General features: G+C 25.9%; 1 protein-coding gene across 1 annotated transcript; it reads left to right on the forward strand.

The window, feature by feature from the left end:
* Nucleotides 1–8347: 8347 nt before the first annotated feature.
* Nucleotides 8348–11671, forward strand: LOC101489131 (glucan endo-1,3-beta-glucosidase). The gene is made up of 2 exons (NM_001364754.1): nucleotides 8348–8503; nucleotides 10425–11671. Exons 1-2 carry the CDS (start codon nucleotides 8410–8412, stop codon nucleotides 11447–11449), a joined length of 1119 nt encoding a protein of 372 aa, NP_001351683.1. The 5' UTR covers nucleotides 8348–8409; the 3' UTR covers nucleotides 11450–11671.
* The last annotated feature ends 4350 nt before the right edge of the window (nucleotides 11672–16021 follow it).

Raw genomic sequence — 16021 nt, forward strand, 5'->3', positions numbered from 1 at the left:
TTCGAAACTGGGTTTCGAACATTTCCCAGATTCAAACCTTCGAAATTGGGTTTCGAACATTTCCCAGATTCAAACCTTCGAAATTGGGTTTCGAACATTTCCCAGATTCAAACCTTCGAAATTGGGTTTCGAACATTTCCCAGATTCAAACCTTCGAAATTGGGTTTCGAACATTTCCCCCATTCAAACCTTCGAAACTGGGTTTCGAACATTTCCCAGATTCAAACCTTCGAAACTGGGTTTCGAACATTTCCCAGATTCAAACTTTCGAAACTGGGTTTCGAACATTTCCCAGATCCAAACTTTCGAACAAGCGTTTCGAAACTTTCCCAGAACTTTCGAAAGTTTCACCTGGCATTGCATTTCGAAGATTTCAATTCAAGAAACTTTCGAAAGTTTCTCGTTTCGAAGATTTCAAAATGTTCGAGGAATGCATTTCGAAGGTTTCATATTCAAGGAAACTTTCGAAACTTCTGGAATTGAATCATACAAATGCATTTCGAAATTTTCAAAAACTGCAAATTTTCGAAGGGGAACTTACTTTTGCGTTTCGAATGTTTGAGATCTTCGAAGGTTAGGTTGATTCTGGATCGAATATTTGAAATGTTCGAATGATTTGGTGAAAAGTGTGGATAAAATTTTTTTTTGGTTTTTATATATGTGATAGAGGGTAAAATTGTCTTTTAAGCATAACTGGAGGGGTGGCAGGTCAAATTGGGGGGGTGCCTGGTACAAAACTCTAACTTCCTTTGTTCAAACTAACGAGTTTGAACAAACATTTAACGGATCAAACCGGAATAATTCACGAATAGCTTTGTTTATTTGCACTCATAACTCATACGGTCTAACTAGAATACATAGCAAGTAGTGTTTCAAATATGGAGTTCTTTCTCTCTCATGTATTGTCAATATATTTATATAAATATTATGAATAAGTTCCAAATAAAAGAGATGAGTTATGATAAGTTAACGTCATACTTTATTTTAATTTATTGGTTAGTCAACTAAGAAAAATACAATATATCAATCTTATCACATATATCTGTTGTGTTTTTTAATTAAAATTTTATCATATGTTGAGACAAAACACATGAATAGAAAAAACACCAAAACAAATTAAAAAGTACTAGAATAGAATATGTTTCAAAAAATTATACATAGTTTTGTCATTTTATTTTATATTATTTATGTCATATCATATTTTAACACTACCCTTTTTGTTATATTAGTCACTATTCTATCACATCTCTAAAAAATATCATGATACATAAACATGATAAGATAATGTGTAAATATATGTTTTTTCTTATACCTTAAATTTGTGTTTTCGAAAGAGTTTGCATTGAAGTCTTTGTGTATTCGGAAGAGTTTGCATTGAAGTAGACTGGTATATAAAACTTTTGGAATTATATTTTTTAATCTTAATTTGCAATTATACTATATATGTTAAACCCTTATAAACAAAAGAAAAAAGAAAAATGAAGGTTTTTTAATTCATACATGCAAGAGTTGATTGAACAAATCTTAGGTTCCAAAGCAAATGAAAAAATTCAAACACAATTCCAACGGAGAAGAGTCACAATACTAACATTACTTTTAGAGGTGATGCGACGGACAACTAATGATGTTGTTACATGATTAGACCGGCAACTTGACTCAAAAAAATGTCTTCTATTTTTTGACGATTCTAAATATATGTTGTTTGAAAAAACATATAAGTATATATATTAAATTCAACCTTACTTTTTCATACATACTCTAGACTTTAATATTAACATCAAACTAATTAAACTCAAACAAGAACAAACGTTCAAAATCAAAACATACAAACGTCAAACTAATACGTGGATTTGATAGTGGTAATAAACATCTCAAAAAGAAGATTAAAATAGAATCTAAACAAAATCTTAAATTTCTTGTAGTGTAAAAGTCAAAATTGAGGAGAAACAAATCCATCTTTCAAGAAAATTAATGAAATACATAGCTTCCTATCACTAGTGTGAGAGAATTATTTCGCACTGTTTTTTGGCAACCAATATTTTCATATAATTGTACTATAAAGTTTATGCATTTGTTTAATTTTACTTTTTAGAATATCAGCAAAACATTTATTATTACTTTTTATTAAGATACTCTTATTTATTAAATCTTAATTCACCTAATTATATTGTGTCTTATATTTTTTGGCTAAGTATGTGTTATTTATAATGTACAAAAATTATTTTGAAAATAGTTACTTAAAAAAATTTTCAATGTAAAATAATATGTTAACACTAAAACATTATTGCATGTACTTCATTTCATATTTTCAATTAAAATAATACGTTAACACTAAAACAATATTGCATGTACTTCATTTATTATTTGTCTAAAATATAACTGAAACCACTGATAAACAAGAGTAACATTGAGAAAAAGTAAGAATGATATATTGATATTATAAAATAATAAATAGTTTAAAACAAATAAATATTTTAAAAGAGGACATAATATATATAAGATGGAGGGAGTATCGATCAGTCTACAAAGTACACAAAACTCGTTTTACTATATATAGAAATTAGATTCACTAGCTTATTTCATTAAAAAGTGTGGATAACTTTAATTATTACACTCCATTATTTTATCGTAGGGAGTATTATTTTACGTTTCATATAATATTAATAACTTTTGCTATTACATGCTTGTTAAAAAAATAAATGTTAAAATAAGTTTTTAGTCTTTATAAAATTTTGTTTTTAAGAGTTGTAAAATAAAGATACATTATTTAGTTTCTAAAAAATTATTGTGCAAATAATTTTAGTCTTTACTAAAACGAAACATGTTTAATTGTCATTTAATTTTTAAAATTAAATTTTTTTTGTATGATATTTAAAAGTATAATTCAAACATTGAAAAAAGTTTTCAACAAAAATTTAATTTTTTTTAGCTTCGAATGAAATAAATATGAATTTTTTAAATGCAATAAACTCAAGATAAAAGTAAGAAAATATGGACTTAGAAATCGAATTTTTAGACCATTTTTTGTTGATAAACTTTTTTTAATGTTGTAAGTACATCTATGAAAAAATCATTCAAAATATATATTTACATTTTAATAAAGACTAAAATTGTTTGCGGGATAATATTGTAAGGACTAAAAAACATAAATTTTTTACATAGACTAAAAACTTATTTAAATTAAAATAAAGTACTGAGTTATTCTACTCGATCTCCATATGAGAATGACTATCGCATTTGTAAACATAAATTGTCTCAATAAGAAGGTTACTTTTATATTTCAATGCTATTTTAATTGTTTTATTTAATTATATTCTTTAATTAATATTTTTTACATAATTTCTAATTAGAATATATTATCAAACTTGTTGTGGGAGGGAGGGAGTACGATTACAAGATAGTAAAGAGGTGACAACCAATTAATTTATTTCATACATAGAGAGAGCAACCCTAATTACATAATTAAATGTCACTCTTAAGAGGAACAGAGACATTGAGCAAAGGCCTATCAATTCCCCAATCCATTTTCCCCTTAAACCCAAATGGATACTTCTTTAGCAAAATTCTACCATTTACCTACCTAATTATACTCCTACCTCTACATTTTAATAAAATCCTAATTTTACCTTTAAAAAAAAAATTTAACTTTATATTTTTTTATACAATTTGACACAAATTATCTATTTTATCTTTTTCTTCTTATTCTCATCAAACAACCCAAATATGCAAGTCTCTATGGGCCCGGACATCATTGGAGTCCCGCCTATAAGTTTATCCTACCTAATTAAATTATCAAGATAAATTCTTGCATTATCATAATTAACTGCAAACCAATCATCAGAAGGTTAATCGCTTTTCAACATAACAATCTTATTAAAGTGGTAGGACACACGTATATTTCATCTAATAACAGAAGAGTATGAAAAAGAGAGTGTTAAAGTGAACTTTGCTATTTAAAATCCATTCTAGAAAATGAAAGAAATTATTTTTCGACTTAGAGTTTAATTTTAAGTCATTGAAATAAATAGAAAATTATATTATAGGTATAATACACTATAAGAAAAAATTAAATTAACAAGACAGAAAAATATATAATTCATTATAAAAAAAAATTGAGAGCGTTTTTGTTTTTGTATTCAATTTGATCTATATAGTTGTGTTTGGATAATAGAACTTAGCTATCGCACAACAAAAGGAAAGTATAACCGAACTTGAAGTGTTTGGATGAGTCCTATAAATATTGATTATGGCAAGTCACATTTTGTATAGAAATTCATGTGTGGTGACTAAAACCTCGTAATCGTGTATTTTCCATAAGGTCAAAATGTGAGACTTTAAGTTTATGTTTATCAATTTGATTAAGTGAAATGAACTCTATGGCTGTCCATCTTTTCATTAGAAAATGTCTTGTCCCTTTTAATTATTATTGTCCTATGTAACGTGCTATAAAATTTTAGAATGGTCGTGTTGGGTAAGATGATATGAATCTATGTTGTTAGTCAATAGGTGATGCTTTCTGCCCATCTTATACTAAAGTAAAGGGGACTAGTATATTTCCAAATGCTAAAAAGATATTCAATGTTTATAATAATGAATGTTTCTCAAATTTGAGAAAAGTCGTCGATCTACAAAAATTTGCAACATCATTGAATTGTGCGAAAACTTGTTTCCCACTTGTATCATTTTGTTAATTAGTTGTTCTTGATGGTATGATTTGTTATTGTTCTTGATCCGAGGTGGATCTCGTAATGCCTAGAGTGTCTTCAATACGACAAAAGGACAACGACGACAACTTTTCAGTGATTCGATCTTTTTCTTGCAAATAGTTAAATACAACACTATATAGTTACCTTGCAATTCATGTTGCACGTACATGTTGGATATAAGGAAATTTAGTTAATGTGTTATGTTACTTATTATGTTAACATAATGAATTATTCTTTAAAATAAATTGTTCATTTAATAAAACATTAAATTTGACATAATTGTTAAACTCTATTGAGTAATAGGATAATATATACCAGTGTAAATAACTTGTGTAATATATGATTTTTTAAGGATAAAAAGTTTAAAAATTTATATTTAATTCATCTTTTGTTGAAAAGTTTTAATTTTTTGCAAGAAAGTGTTATTAAACATGTAGTAAATATCAGTAAAAAAAATCATTCAAAAATTCAAAAAATACACAATTGTTAGTTGAATATCAAAGACCTAAAATGCAAACAAAAAATATTAAGAAATTAAAAGTTGATGAAATTTTCTATGATGACTAAAAATAAAATAATGAGATTTTATAAAAATAAAAAATTTATTTAACTATTTTTTTACTATATTAAATAAAGTGATTTAAAATTATTTTTGGGCAAAAATCACCCTTTAAAAAATTGCATTAATTTGTGTACGGCCAAATATTTTTGAAGGGGTCGTATACAACTACTATGCATAGCAACCTAAACCTTAATGATTTTCAAACTCCACGGTGAGTTTCAAGTTGAAGTTTGTGTATTTTAAAATTTAGTATAGTCTATATATCATTTCTTGTGGGGCTCTTACAAAGACGTCACTATAATTAGCAAAGTCGCCCTCTTCTCATAACAGATATGGATTCATTCATCCATCCTTAATCCTTATCTTGGAAAACAACTCTTAAGAATCATAGTCTCTCATAATTAATTTGTCATTTATAAAATATATTTATTATTTTGTACCGAAATACAGCTTAGAATCTAAAAAACTATATAAAAACATATGTTGTGAAATGTCACTCATAAATCTCAATTACTTGAGAAATAGTCTTGATCGGAAAAATATATACTAGGCTAGACAAATAGTGGAAATCCTTAAAATCACACACACACAAAAAACTCTTTTAAAATAAGAGTTTAATTGTTATTTATACTGTAAAGTATATCATGAATATTTATGGACTTGATTTAAAACTAATTATAATAAAATTAAATATTTTTAATAATTTAACAATTATAACTAATTAATAATATAAAAATTATTTAAATAATGTATATAAACTAAATTCTTAAAACAAATTATATATACGACGTACGATAGTGCTTAAAGTTAATTTAAAAGTATCTTCTATACTAGCCGCCAGGACCACTTATCGTAGATTTTATTTTTTATTATTAGAAGCTACAAACTAAAATTGAATTATACCTATATTGTCAATTTGTCATCGTAATGGATATATATACATTTGTGAGTCCCATTACTCGATTGCTAGGAGCATCATCAACTAGCTCTATATAAAATGAGTCAATGGCAGCTGCCTAATAATATAGGTACAACTCCACTTGGTGCATGCATATGTTAGAATTTGAATCGATGCAAAATCAGCTAATAGTTGATGCAATATAATCGACTAATTCATGCAAGATCAATTGAGGATTGAATGTGGTTATTTTTGAAAGACCAAAAATATTGCATTTAAATATAATATATATATCGGTATAGATGATATACCATCCAAAGTTGAACATGGTCATCAAGAATTCTAATTACTTTTCAAAAGAAAAAAAAAACACAAACCTTTCACGAAATTATTATTTGGAAATGTGGTCCTCTAATTATTATTACCAACTAGTTGATATGATAAACTTAGATTAATTAAGTTGAAATTTATCATGCTTACATTTTCTTTATAAAATAGCGTCTAGTTGGTAACACTTTTCTTAGTGCATGCATTCAAATTTTGCAATGAGTTGATTATCTACATCTACACTTATCCTAGCAACTTTTTTTAGAGGGAAAATATATGATTCTAGCAATATAACAACTATTTTTTATAAGTTAGCTTAATATTATATTGTATCGAAATAAAATTTAATATATTTTTATTTATTATATCATAATATAAACAAGTTTATTTCAAACTCAATTTTTTGTGGAGTTATCAATTTTCGTGTCTTGAATTAAGTAAAAAGAAGTTAAAGAAGTCTTTATTTAATTTAAATTTTTCATTAAATACAATAATTTTCGTTAAATTATTTTTTATCATATGTATTTTAAAACGAATAGAGCAGTAATGCTTTATAAATTCATATAAATATCTTAAGACCTAGTTAGTGTTTAATTATCGAAACGATAAAATTCATTGTGGCCGATCCTTCGATTTGACTTGTCAACTCGATCTTCTTAGGTTCAGAAGTTAATTTCAAACATTGTTACTATTATAAACCATGCATGAATTTATCTTTATCTGTATTATTTTAACTATAAAATAGTATTTAGGAATAGTTATGCATGCATATGCACTCTATTAATTTGTACATATTTTTTATGATATTAATTTTGATACATTGAATATAAAGTTTTTTACAATATCAATTAATTACAAATTTTTATTTATATCATGATATTTAAAATAAAAAGAATTAAAGTAAAATATATGTGATAGAATAGTTGTGGTTAACTGATGATATAATTTTTTTTAATGATTAGTATATATCACTTAAATTCATTTATTATATGGGTTATATTTCTCCTCATGTTACGATAAGATAAAAATTGTCACTGTAGATTTAATTATCCACTATATAATTAAATTAATATATTTTGCTTATAAAAAAGTAAAATAAAAGTAGACATTGATTAATTAACGTGTACAACGTCCATTGACAACTGCTTAAATTGTGAACTTTTTAAGTGACTAGTTTGCTTTTAATTTATGTTGATTATATATTAAATATGAATTTTTCCTTGCAAAATGAGTTATATATGATAATATGTGAATCTGTGTGATGACCATCAAACAAAGTAATATAGCATCCAATTGAGATTATCTTTGGTTGCACTTTTTTAAGAGTACTCTTAAATGGCTCTAGTGTAGAATTAATTTTGAGATCCTTAAATGTTCTCAATTAGAGTTAAATTTACTTTTAAAATTGATTTTAATTCTAAATTAATTTTTAACTTTTGAATTTATTTTTTAAGTTATTTATATAAATATATTTAAATATAAATTAGTTTACATTTAATTAATTTTAATATAGAATCAATAAAATCAATTTATTTAAATTTAATTTTTACCACTGTATTAACACAACCAAACACCACTTCATCAAGTTAACCGTCATAATAGACAAAGAGAAAGAGGGAGGATTTTTCCCAATATAAGTTTAAAGACAAAAATGATTACAAAGACCATGACTTCCAAGATAAAACCGACAAAAAAAAAGAAGATAAACATTGTATATTTATTAGGTGGAAGGAAGGCTGCTGGAAATATATACTTATTTAGATTTATATATATAATTAACATTTCAAAATTAATTGTGAGATATGGTCAGCAAGATGTATATATACACACATCAATAGCATAAGATGTTAATTCAGAGTGCCTAGAAAGGCAAATCCTTCTTTAATTCATTTGAAGTTTATACTAAATTTTCCATCATGCATTCTCTCTATGCTAGAACCCATAAGTTCTCTTTGGCTTCACCACTGTTTCTTTTGGGACTATTCACAATAAATCTTATTCCCACGGCAGGTTGGTATTATAAAGATTGCAAATTCCTATTGTTTTCATTACATTATATTAAGAATTTAATTTATATGTATTTAACTTAACTAGATTACATTAGAAAATTCCTATTGTTCTCACCATTAAGTTTATTTGGATTAATAGTTGATATAAATAATGTTATGACATATTTAAACGGTGATATTTAGTTGAATTTTTGTATATTTTTTATACCGTTAGTACATACGTATTAAATTATCCCTTAGGTTAGAGTTTATCCTTTTATATTATATTTTTGTAAATTATAATTTTTCGTTATATAATTTATCTAGAGTTATCTGTTTATTATATCTTATTTTTGTACAAAACTTCATTCACAACTTTTAATTATTGATTTATATATAATTTAATTTTTTGCTTCTGATTTATACTTGATCTGATTATTTAATTTCTTATTTCTCTTCTAATTTGAGTTTTAGATTTTTCTTTTAATTAATAGCAAGTTGCTCGGGGAAATCATTCAATTTGCTAGTATATATGTAAAATAATACATATTTCATACTACTATTTTTTTAGGCAACCATACTACTATTATATTAGCCTAAAAAAGTCATATTACTATAGATCTTACCAGCAAATTAAAATGTCCTAATTAATTAATTAATTTTCAATCTTATCGGTGTGATGGTTGATTTTCTTTGATGAATTGTATTACTTAATAAAACTCAATTATATATATGTGTGTGTGTGTGTGGTTGAAGTAGATTCGTGTAATATAACTGTGAGTCTGTGACTAAATTGTCAAAACAACGTAGTGAATTAAGATTTACAATTTAGAAAAATATAAGTATCACTTAATGCATTTTAATAATGAGATAATAAACATGAGAAGATCCAAATCTTAATATAATTAGTCCCATTAAATATTGATCATGATTGATCTTTATAAAAACAAACTGGACGATTTTTATTTTTTATTTAAAAAAAAACGTAATGAGAATATCCAAAATTAATCCAAATTAAATGTTGATCGTGATCGATCTCTTATACAAACAAATTGACCAATTTTTAAAATGAACATAATGAAAAGATCTAAATCCTAATATAATTGGTCCCATTAAATGTTGATTATGATCGATCTCTTATAAAAACAAACTGACTGGTTTTTAAAGCAAACAAAAAAATTGACCATGTTCATATGAATTAGGTTTAATTAAATTTGTATGTATGGTTAATATAATTAGTCCCATTAAATGTTGATCATCGTCTCTTATAAAAACAAATTGAGTGATTTTTAAATCAAACAAACAAAATTGACCATGTTGGTATGAATTAGGTTTAATTAAATTTGTATGTATGGTTAATATAAAAATACTTTTACAGATATATATTAAAATTTATCCTATTTTAATTTTGTGATCGTTGATATGTCAAAAGATTAGAACTTGTTTCTCTTTTCTTTAAATCAAGTTAAATGGACTATCAACGTTCCTCTTTATCATTTAATTTGTTTTATTTTAACTTTCATACTTCCACTCGATTTGAATTGAAGATTATCTTTCTTATATTATCTATTTTATTTCACTTGATTTATCTATTTAATAAAATTCAAAAAAAAAACATGATATGTTATCACATTACATAAATAAAAGGATATGCAGTGACATCGGATGGCTCTAAAAAATATTTTTACCCTAATAACATATATAGAAATTAGTTTGATAAATACAATTCAAATGATATCGGCAGAAACATTAAATATATTTGGAAGCAAATTTGAATTTGAAATACTTTTATTGAGTTTCGCCACTAATCTAATTAAAACAAAACCAATACATATGGAAATTAAACTATATTGTTAATCAGTAGTATATACAAGCCGCACTTGCAAATATTGACTATATATATGATAAAATATATAATTAATTTTAATTTTTTATTATATCAGATGCTCAAATAGGAATATGTTATGGTATGATGGGAAACAATCTACCACCAGCAAACGAAGTAATAGATCTCTACAAAGCAAACAACATAAAAAGAATGAGACTTTATGATCCAAATCAAGCTGCTCTACAAGCATTGAGAAATTCAGGCATTGAACTCATTCTTGGTGTACCAAATTCAGATCTTCAAAGTCTAGCCACAAACAATGACATTGCAATTCAATGGGTACAAAAAAATGTACTTAACTTCTATCCAAGTGTCAAAATCAAATACATTGCAGTTGGTAATGAAGTGAGTCCAATTGGTGGCTCTTCTTGGCTTGCACAATATGTTCTACCCGCCACACAAAATATATATCAAGCAATAAGAGCTAAAAATCTTCATGACCAAATTAAAGTTTCAACTTCTATTGATATGACCCTTATTGGAAATTCTTTTCCTCCATCTAAAGGTTCATTTAGAAGTGATGTGAGGTCTTATTTAGATCCTTTTATTGGTTACTTGGTATATGCGGGTGCACCTTTACTTGTTAATGTTTACCCTTATTTTAGCTATGTTGGTAACCCACGTGATATATCTCTACCTTATGCTCTTTTCACCTCCCCAAATGTTATGGTACAAGATGGTCAATATGGGTACCAAAATTTGTTTGATGCTATGTTGGATTCGGTACATGCGGCCCTTGATAATACCGGAATCGGTTGGGTGAATGTCGTTGTGTCGGAGAGTGGGTGGCCGTCGGATGGAGGGTCGGCTACTTCGTATGATAACGCGCGTATTTATCTTGATAATTTGATTCGTCATGTTGGTAAAGGTACTCCAAGAAGGCCTTGGGCTACCGAAACTTATATTTTTGCTATGTTTGATGAGAATCAAAAGAGTCCGGAATTAGAAAAACATTTTGGAGTGTTTAATCCTAATAAACAAAAGAAATATCCGTTTGGATTTGGTGGAGAAAGAAGGAATGGAGAAATTGTCAACGATGACTTCAATGCAACTACGGTTTCTCTTAAGAGTGATATGTAAGACGAAATAGCGTTTTAAAATATGAGTAATTTTTATCTATAAAATAAATTTAAAAAAATTATCATGTTAGTATGTATGTTCATTTATCCTTCAATTTTAGTCGTAAAAATTGTTGGGTTGTTGGATCTTTTTTATTTTATATATCTATGTATCTCGTAGTAAAAAAATATCAATGTATATTATTTGAGTTGATCAATAAATTGATATACCTTTCTCGCAAAATATATGCAAGCCAAGTAAATTATTTTTTCAACCGAAGAAAAATCAAAATTTGTGTTCAATATTGATTAATTTGATTTTGATACTACATACACATTCCATACTAGAAAAAATACTACATTTTTTTCTTTTTAAAATGTGGTTGAGGTTTAACACGAAAACTTTTTTAGACATTATCTATCTTAGCACTATTATCGTTGAAACACGTTTAGCCGTAAACTTATAATGAGTTTTAATGTAAAAATAATAGTATTTTATTTCAAATGTCAAAGAGTTTAATATAAAAATAACATTCCACAAGACAAATTTTTTATTGAAAATACCAAAATTAACCACCAAATCGACACAAGAGTTTTTCTCCCTAAAAATATAAGAACATTGAAACCTCATTTGGGAGGTAAGACAAATACAATTTTTTCATCTAATTTGAAGTCTGTAAGGGACAAGTTGTGAGTTTCAGAAAGCGACAACCTCTAAACTTAAATCACATTCTAACTAAAAGTTATGTCATCATTTCTCAAAAGATATCTCAATCGTCAGTATGACACTCATTAGTTCCGCAAAAAGAACATTGTGAATACCAAGAGACACAACGAAACATCCAAGAGATAGAACTACGGTCTCTGAAAATAAAACCACAAGTGGAAGGTCCAATATTGTCTTTAGCGGCTTCATTTGTATTATATTTAATCATGTAGCAAGGAGGAGATTGTCAAATGACTTGAACAATTATTTTAGCTTTAGGTAAGTAACATGTGATAGATAAGAGACATATCAAAAATAAGTCAAAAGATGAAGAATTGGAGAAATTGTCTGATGAAGAGGAGTGTTCTTATTGAAGAATCTAAACTTATTCTAACAAAATCATATGCACGATAATACATTCATCACATCGATATGACCACATCTTTCACTTGAGGACTCCAATTAGACATGCCAAACAGACAAAAGGCTAGAAGCAGGTAAGTTAGTTTTTAAGATTCCCCCAAGTCACAACCAAATGCGTTAGGCAAAAGGACAATCAAAGAAAAGATGTTTGAGTAGTTTCAACATCATGGTCACAAAGAGAACAAATAAACACAATTGTACAACCCGTTTTCCAAATATTATCATCAATGGACATCCTTCATGGTAAATTCTCCAAAAAAGAAAGAAATGGAATCGAGGAATACAACGATTTTATATAAACTTATCCCAAGAAGTAAAAAATGCCATAATGATATAAAAAATATATACATCTTTAAAACTCAAATCATCGAAAGTTAAAAGAGACTGTATAAAATTATAATTTAATATGTTAAAAAGAAGAAAAATTGACAACGATACTTCTAAAACCTTACAGAATAGAAGGAAAAGTGCACTTTAAAGCCACGAGAACAAGTCCAAACCACTATTCTTACAATTTATAACCACGTTGCTTCGTAACAAATATATAATTTTCCTTTAAGCAATATCATAATTTAAATTATTAATATCACTTATTTTATGAAAATTGCGCCATAAAATAATTTATAAAAAATATTACATAACACAAAATTTATATTATTTAGATTTTATAACCAAATCATGTATCCAATTACCAAGCTGGTATGGTACAAATTGGAGATGTCTAGATCTTTTAGTTAATTGCAAACAACCAGCTCAATCTTTCAGTTTTAATTTGAGAGTTTCTTCTCATACCATCTAATACTCTTTAGATAAGTGGCGAATAAAAAATATTGTTTATTGAAGACAACAAATTCAATATAATAATTTCACAAAAGAAGAATATAGAATAAAGGCTCAAGTTGTTTTTAATTAAGAAAAACATGAAGATTTAATTAGTCTTGAAAATTTTAAAAAGTAATAGACTATAGTATTATAAGTTGTTATAATGAAGTGAGTGAAAATAAACGGTAATATTTTTTCAAAAGAGATATTTGATCCTCTAATACAAAAAAAAAAAAAAAAAAAAAAAAAAAAAAAAAAAAAAGTGGAATGGGTAAGATGTAAAAAAAGCAATATAATGATAGTTAAAAGTGTATTAAACTAAAAAAAAAAACATTCTAACTAATAAAAATAATTCCAACTAATAAAAAAACAAACAAAAATAAGTTGTCAGGACAATAGTTCCCATTGGCTAATGAATTGATACGGTTTTATTTTAGATTGACCAATTTAAAAATATATTTTAATAAAAAGTATCTCTTAATTGGTTAATTCATAAATATATTTTAAAGATTTACGAATATAAAGAGTGAGAAAATAAATTGTTTAATTACATATACATAAGTAGTCCAAAAAAAATTGCAGATACATAAGTGGAAATGTCCAAAGGCCCAAAGCTCGTATATAATTTTAAATAGTGCAAACAAATTGATTATTAATTAAGATAATCATCATTCATATTTTGAAATCAAACATAATGATTAAAAAAGTTAAAAATACACTAACAATACATAAAACGTTTCATAAACTAATGAGACTCACAATCACTAATTTCATTCATGTGCAGACAAAATATCTATCAATATTTGCTATATCAATTATAGATAGTTTATGACAAAATCAATTTAACATGTGTTGATAAGTTGTATATAAGGCTGAAATTATGTTAAATTTGGTGATAAATTTCATAAATGTAACATCCCACGTTTTGCGACATATCTCGAAATACTAAATTTTAAATTCATTCCATTTTTTTAATATTTTAATTCTCGTGCAAACAAAATACTAAACCACACATAAATTAAACAACCAATCGATAATTAATTAGAAATTCTCAAGTTTTATAATTCAAAGATATCACAGCAGAATAAAAAAATAATAAATGGTATGAACTAGAGTCTAACATAAATAAAATTCCTAAAGCTGACCACCATTACCCATCTTAGAAATTAAAAGAAATATTTCGTCTATTCATCCGAAAACCCCTTTGGTTGCGAAAGCAAATAGACATGCATATATAATTGTTATAGCAAAATAAAAATAAATGATATACTTCATTTAACAATTAAAATCACAAAACACCAAAGATACAAATCAACCAAAATGCAGAAATCCTATTTATTAAATTATATGTCAATACATAATTCCGGAATATCACCACCCTGTAGATCAAAGAGTCCCACCGTTGGACAGATGTTCTTCAGGATTTAATGTCAGTACTCCACCGTTGAGTATTTTTCTGAATCACGTTGCTTTTACAATGAATTTTCGTCACGTACTCATGACTAAGTTCAGACCACCAATGCATGCATGAATGTTATCGCATTAGTTAGTAACAAAATATATCACTCAACCAGAGCATTCAAAACCATTCAATATTGTCATAAACCAAACTAGTTTAGACACAAAGTCATCACCTTGAATAATCACCCAGTACCAATCAAAATACGTAAATTATTTAATCTCATAATATCATTCATAAACATGTAATTCATATAACACATATTTTGAAGATACCATACAAACAAAACCAATACACAACATCACAATATATTTATATCACATATAATTCAAGTAGAAAAACAAATTGAGTGCCCTTACCGTTACCAATGTTGTTTCCATAATTTTTAGAATTATGCTTCACACCTTCAAATAAGTAATAATTATCTTAGTATTTAATTGTCTTTCAACTATTAATTCCTACTCAAATAAAGTTTGTGTATAATTTAAGACTTAGACAAACTCCCTTATAACAACCAAATTATTATTATTATTATTATTATTATTATTATTATTATTATTATTATTATTATTATTATTATTATTATTATTATTATTATTATTATTTCATAAATAAGCACCCACACAATTGTCTCATAAAAATCATAATCTTAACTTTTTAAAAGAGATAACTATAATAACAACTTTCAACACATTTATTATTTCTAGAAAAATCATTATTTTTAACATCAATAAGGTTTCTAAAAATTTCTTCAACAATCAAACTTTGGCAACATAAAATTTTACCCAAATAAAAATCATCTCTTTTAATTTATTGACTCATACTAATAAGTATTTCAACTATTTTAATAACTACATTTCTAACTCCTTTAATTGATTAGATTGTAAAATTTTTAATCTATAATCAATCACTTATTTTAAAACCAACTTTAACATTTTATAAATATAAAGAAATCTTTCAAATAGTAAGACTTTCCTAACATCTATTTATTGATTTCAACCGTTCCAACTCATAAAACAATTTCTTGAATCAAGTTTTCAAAAATGGTCAAAATAACATAGAGCAATAAAACAATCAATTTAATAGTAACAATGTATTTAGTTTTCAAAACTAAAAAGAATTTCTTACACAATAATAATAATAATAATAATAATAATAATAATAATAATAATAATAATAATAAT

Source organism: Cicer arietinum, chromosome 1, assembly GCF_000331145.2.
Source record: "Cicer arietinum cultivar CDC Frontier isolate Library 1 chromosome 1, Cicar.CDCFrontier_v2.0, whole genome shotgun sequence".
Classification (NCBI taxonomy): domain Eukaryota; kingdom Viridiplantae; phylum Streptophyta; class Magnoliopsida; order Fabales; family Fabaceae; genus Cicer; species Cicer arietinum.